General features: G+C 49.4%; 1 protein-coding gene across 5 annotated transcripts in view; it reads left to right on the top strand.

The window, feature by feature from the left end:
• Window positions 1–6,000, top strand: part of madd (MAP-kinase activating death domain) — a 51,193-nt gene that overhangs the window by 22,700 nt on the left and 22,493 nt on the right. For 3 of the 5 annotated variants that reach the window (XM_056607333.1, XM_056607330.1, XM_056607328.1), the window contains 5 exons: window positions 630–769; window positions 1,461–1,508; window positions 1,907–2,008; window positions 2,900–2,917; window positions 3,894–3,953. In XM_056607333.1, the coding sequence (XP_056463308.1) occupies window positions 630–769; window positions 1,461–1,508; window positions 1,907–2,008; window positions 2,900–2,917; window positions 3,894–3,953 (368 nt within the window). The remainder of the gene's footprint in view (window positions 1–629; window positions 770–1,460; window positions 1,509–1,906; window positions 2,009–2,899; window positions 2,918–3,893; window positions 3,954–6,000) is intronic. The other 2 variants (XM_056607331.1, XM_056607329.1) reach the window with 1 other exon arrangement.

The following is a 6,000-nucleotide window of genomic DNA, read 5'->3' as shown; positions in this document are numbered from 1 at the left end:
GGCGTCTGTCAGTGCACCCCCCTGGGGGTGTGTGTGTGTGTGTGTGTGTGTGTGTGACCGACTGAGGCTCTGTGGTGGTCTGAGCGCTCACTGAGCTGGCTCTGCGCGTGTGTGTGTCTGTTTGCGCGTGTGTGTGTCTGTTTGCGCGTGTGTGTGTGTCTGTTTGCGCGTGTGTGTGTCTGTTTGCGTGTGTGTGTCTGTTTGCGCGTGTGTGTGTCTGTTTGCGCGCCTGTGTCTGTTTGCGCGTGTGTGTGTCTGTTTGCGCGCCTGTGTCTGTTTGCACGTGTGTGTGTCTGTTTGCGCGTGTGTGTGTCTGTTTGCGCGCCTGTGTCTGTTTGCGCGTGTGTGTGTCTGTTTGCGCGTGTGTGTGTCTGTTTGCGCGCCTGTGTCTGTTTGCGCGTGTGTGTGTCTGTTTGCGCGTGTGTGTGTCTGTTTGCGCGCCTGTGTCTGTTTGCGCATGTGTGTGTCTGTTTGCGCGTGTGTGTGTCTGTTTGCGCGCCTGTGTCTGTTTGCGCGTGTGTGTGTCTGTCTGCGCTTGTGTGTCTGTTTGCGTGTGTGTGTAAGTGTGTGTGTGTCTGTGCTGGTGTACCGGTGTGTGTGTCCCACTGAGACGCTGGCTCCGCCCCCAGGTCCCAGCGGCCCTTGCGTCCCAGCAGCCTGCGTCTCCCGGGGGAGTCGGACGGCGAGGGGGACTCGCGGACCAGCTCGCCCAACTCCACCATCTCCAACAACAGCAACGACGGCTTCGGGGGCCTCATGTCCTTCGCCAGTGAGTCCCTGACTTAGCCTGGCTCCGCCCGCCTAAGTACTTCCGCTCAATTTGAATTTCCCTTCAGTACTAGGTCTGGACCTGCTGTATGTAATTTGGTTTTCTGGTGCCGCCACAGCGGCCACCAATCAGCGAACAGAGGGCGTGTCTGAGAACAATGACGATAGAGTCGTACGCCAGTTTGAGTTGTTGTTGTAGGTCGGTAGTTGATTTACAATGTGCAATTTTTCCCTGATAAATTAAATTCGACGAACAAAACCTGCAGCTGTCGTTGACGGACATTTTCGTGCAGACGCGCAAGGTGTTTGGTTTGTGTACAACCTGCGCGTGATTCCCGGCGCATGACATAAGTCACAACCAAACGTTAGCGATTGGTTATGGCAGATCCAGAGTGGCACTGGGCAGATCCAATCATTTTAAACTTCAACAGACACCCGCCTTCAAGTGAGTTAACGTTTGTCAATTGATTAGGTCCAGACTCTCTGTACAAATGAAATGAAATGAAGTGAAGTACGAGAGTCTGGTAGAACCAGGCTATCCCTGACTGCTGCTCAGTGCGGATTCATAATTCAGACTGGTGATTGGTTGACCTCCTAAACCAATCACCGAGCGGATCCCGGGTCTGCCGGTGACGCTGCTCTCTGTGGTTGGTGTTTGGAGGATGTCCTTTTAAAGCCCGATCCGTCCACAGATGTGGACGCGTTGTCTCTGGGTGGCAATGGTCCCACGGAGTCCTTCAGTAAGCATGTTTCTTTAGTCCCGCCCCCGAGCAGTGATTGGCTTGGTGAACCCAAAGCGGACCAATCCCTGAATCACATCAGATGTGTTTTAATTTGGGCTGCATTCCAGTCGACATCCGCCTCAGGACGATGGTTCTGCTTCATGGGTTAGTGGGTTAGTGGGTGGGTTGGTTAGTGGGTTAGTGGGTGGGTGGGTTGGTTAGTGGGTTAGTGGGTTGGTGAGTGGGTGGGTTGGTTAGTGGGTCAGTGGGTGGGTTGGTTAGTGGGTTAGTGGGTTGGTGAGTGGGTGGGTTGGTTAGTGGGTTAGTGGGTGGGTTGGTTAGTGGGTTAGTGGGTGAGTGGGCTAGTAAAGGTCAGAGAGCCTCTTTGATCCCCACCCTGTCCCCCCGACCAACAGGTAATCTGTACAAGAACCACGGGAGCAACTTCAGTCTGTCCAACCTGGCCATCCCCAACAAGGGGGCCCGAGAGAAGGCCACCCCCTTCCCCAGCCTCAAAGGTACGGCCCTGCGTTCATACCCCCGCCTTCTGCTCCGCTCTGCTCTCTCACTCACCGTTCCACATCAACCTGAGGATGACCTCAACAACAGTAAAGAACTGATCTTATCCCTTACATTAAAGGTATCTTGGTCCATCCATTAAATCATATGTTTTAGCATATCCATTTCATTAAATGTATCTTAGCCTATCCGTTACATCATATGTATCGTAGTATATCCATTCCATGCTAATCCTATAGCGAGCTGTGAAGTGATGCGTTTGTAATATTGAATTAATGATCGCGTTTGTATTCAGATCAACATCAGCTATAGTTTTGTTAATTTTTCACCAGCTTTGCTTTTTGAGGTGTATCATCGTCATTGAATGTCCTGCTTTTCTTTCTTTTTCTTTATATTTTATTTTGAATTTTTGAAAATTATATTATTTCTTTACCAAAAAAGAGATGTTAAACTTTGATGTAGAGGAAGAGATGGATGAAGCAGGTTGGTAGAACGTGTTTACGGCCTCAATAACCCCCTGTCATCCTATAAACCTCCATCACACCGTTTTAATTAATCGAGGAGAATAATGTATTTATATAAATTAGGTTTTTCTCTCAAGGATGAACTCCTGTGAATGTAAAAATCAACCCCTCACAGTAATAAATAGAAAGATTTGTGAAAGTAAAACTATTTCCATTTTATTTGGGACGTTGAGGTGCCCAGATTATAATTGGAACGATCTGAAGTTAATTGTGCAAAAGTTTTCCCTCGGCGGTGGATTTTCACATTTATATGTGGATCACATCCTGAGAGAGAAACAAAGCCTGCAGCATGCAGACGTTTCCTCGATCGCTGCCCTGAAATGACTCAACGGTCCTTTGATGTGCGTGTGTTTGTCTCTCGTTCAGATGAGCCTGACAGCCCGGGTATGTTACGTGTGCTGTGCCCCCACTCCTCTCTAACCCTCCCTGTGTGAGCCCTAGCCCAGAGCCTCCACCAGACGCTAGCTCTCCTCTAGCTCTCCTCTAGCTCTCCTCTAGCTCTCCTAGCCTCGGTCTAGGAACCAGAGGCCACTTTAGGCTTGTCCCCCTCTGTTCCCCTCTGTCCCCCCTCTCTTCCTCCGTGTGCGTAGGACTGGTAGGTCTTTAGTGTCCTGACACACATCGTGGACCCCCTACCGTAGGACATGCTGACTGTTGGTGTGATGATCTGATGCAGGAAGACTGTGGTTTTGATCCGCACCGTGTGACAGAGTGCTCGATCCCCTTTGCGTTGATTTGAACCACAAGGGAATCGTTGTGTGCATCAGAAGGGTCATTCCCCCTGAATGGCCCTCCTCTCTGAGTCGGTGAACCTGAAGCCTCCTGGTCACGGTGTTGGGCGTCTCATCATCTCGAGGGCCTAAGTCCCTCACAGTTTTAATACCAATAGTGCTAACTTAACTTAAACAGAGAACAGTATTAAAATATGACACTTTTAACTAAATGTATAGGATGTGTCATCTCAATGTGTTTTCTAGCATAAACCCAACGGCTTGCTTCATATGAAACTAGGTCACAAACCTAACTCATTCATGTAGTTGACCCTGAGCTTCACGTTTGTGCAAGTAATCGCCCGACAACGCTACAAGGAGGCATTCAATGGTTCTGGGAAACAAGTTGATGTTGTTAATTGTTCCAAAAGCAGATCGTACAACCTTTTGTGACAAGGTTTATGGTGTGCCCTCATCAACGCATCCTTTTGCTTATGTTTTGTCATTGTGTCTCTGTCCCTGTCTCCTCCTCTCTCTCTCTGACGCCCTGTTGGGTGTGCATGTCGTTGTGTCATTGGGTTGATAACAGACTGGCTTGTCCCGGCCGGTGTCCCCTCTCTATGTCCTCTAATTCTGGGTTCTGTGTGCAGTATTTGGGCTAAATTCTCTAATGGAGATAATATCAGAGGCTGGCCCGGGGAGAGGAGAAGGTGGGTTCTGCCCTTTGACTGCTGAACTGCATGTTTCTCCCAGCCAGTCAACTACATCTCCCAGCATTCTCTCTGTCTCTCCTCTGTGTGGACTGACCTGCATCACCTGGGCCTCGGTGTCCATGCTGTCCTCCCATCACCGCCATCGTGACTGTTCCCTCACTAACTACCATTCAACACCAGCCACAGGCCACGCTCTCAGAGCTCATTTAAGAACGGGGCCAGACCTCTGCTCTGTCTTTAAACCTGGTTCTCCAACGGTCTCTTCTGATCGGAAGCTGTGGCCGTTGTTATGTTCAGGATGTTGGGTAGTGTAGGAGGTTTGTAGAGGCTAGGGGGTTGGTCACTACCGAGGACGTTTGGTAGTGTAGGAGGTTTGTAGAGGCTAGGGGGTTAGTCACTACCGAGGACGTTTGGTAGTGTAGGAGGTTTGTAGGAGGCTAGGGGGTTAGTCACTACCGAGGATGTTGGGTAGTGTAGGAGGTTTGTAGAGGTTAGGGGGTTAGTCACTACCGAGGACGTTTGGTAGTGTAGGAGGTTTGTAGGAGGCTAGGGGGTTAGTCACTACCTAGGATGTTGGGTAGTGTAGGAGGTTTGTAGAGGCTAGGGGGTTGGTCACTACCGAGGATGTTGGTAGGAGGTTTGTAGGAGGCTAGGGGGTTAGTCACTACCGAGGATGTTGGGTAGTGTAGGAGGTTTGTAGGAGGCTAGGGGGTTAGTCACTACCGAGGACGTTTGGTAGTGTAGGAGGTTTGTAGAGGCTAGGGGGTTAGTCACTACCGAGGATGTTGGTAGGAGGTTTGAAGGAGGCTAGGGGGTTAGTCACTACCGAGGACGTTGGGTAGTGTAGGAGGTTTGTAGGAGGCTAGGGGGTTAGTCACTACCGAGGACGTTGGGTAGTGTAGGAGGTTTGTAGGAGGCTAGGGGGTTGGTCACTACCGAGGATGTTTGGTAGTGTAGGAGGTTTGTAGAGGCTAGGGGGTTAGTCACTACCGAGGATGTTGGTAGGAGGTTTGAAGGAGGCTAGGGGGTTGGTCACTACCGAGGATGTTGGGTAGTCTAGGAGGCGACAGGGTTTGCATGACCTTTGTCATGCTAGTCTCAAAGGTTGAACATCATTTGACTTGATTTGATACAATCCCCAATACATTAAGTAATGTGTCAACTTTTTATGGACCTGGACCGATGGATTAAAGAGGCATTATTGATGATGAAATGATTACAGTTCTACAAGTACCATTGGTAGTATAGTCTTAATCAGTAATGATCTTACCCAATAGTGAATATAAAGTCAATGATCAACTTAAACAGCAGTCAAATTCAAGTGCTTGTTGAGTAGAGCCCATAGTTTGAGACACTTGAAAGTCAAACTAATATCCCTACTGGTACTAAAGAAGGTCTGAATGAGGTTCGTTTATCTTCTAAAAAAGGGCTGGTCAACAGACATAAAGTGGAGTCTGTTTTCTCAGGTTCTGGATTAAGCCACGTGTATTGATGAGTGGTATCCATCCCAACTGGAGCAGGGCCATGTGTTCAATAATTCAGTCTCTGAATTGAGAGCTGTTTCAGCAGGAGCGTGGACACAGAACACGGCTTTGGCTGTATTGATTTGGTTAAATATGACTCAACTCACTGATGCAAAAACTCTCCCGACATTTCGTGTCGGCCCCAAAACATCGTTATGCTTTGGGCTTAACCCTCACACGTTCAGTGTCCTTACATTGTACCACTCCCTGCCTCATGGATCCACTCAGTGTCCTTACATCCTACTGCCTCATGGAGCCACTCAGTGTCCTTACATCGTACTGCCTCATGGAGCCACTCAGTGTCCTTACATCGTACTGCCTCATGGAGCCACTCAGTGTCCTTACATCATACTGCCTCATGGAGCCACTCAGTGTCCTTACATCGTACTGCCTCATGGATCCACTCAGTGTCCTTACATCGTACTGCCTCATGGAGCCACTCAGTGTCCTTACATCGTACCACTCCCTGCCTCATGGAGCCACTCAGTGTCCTTACATCGTACCACTCCCTGCCTCATGGA

The sequence above is a fragment of the Gadus chalcogrammus genome, chromosome 14 (genome assembly GCF_026213295.1).
Source record: "Gadus chalcogrammus isolate NIFS_2021 chromosome 14, NIFS_Gcha_1.0, whole genome shotgun sequence".
Classification (NCBI taxonomy): Eukaryota; Metazoa; Chordata; class Actinopteri; order Gadiformes; family Gadidae; genus Gadus; species Gadus chalcogrammus.
This window is presented reverse-complemented; position numbering and strand designations above follow the sequence as displayed.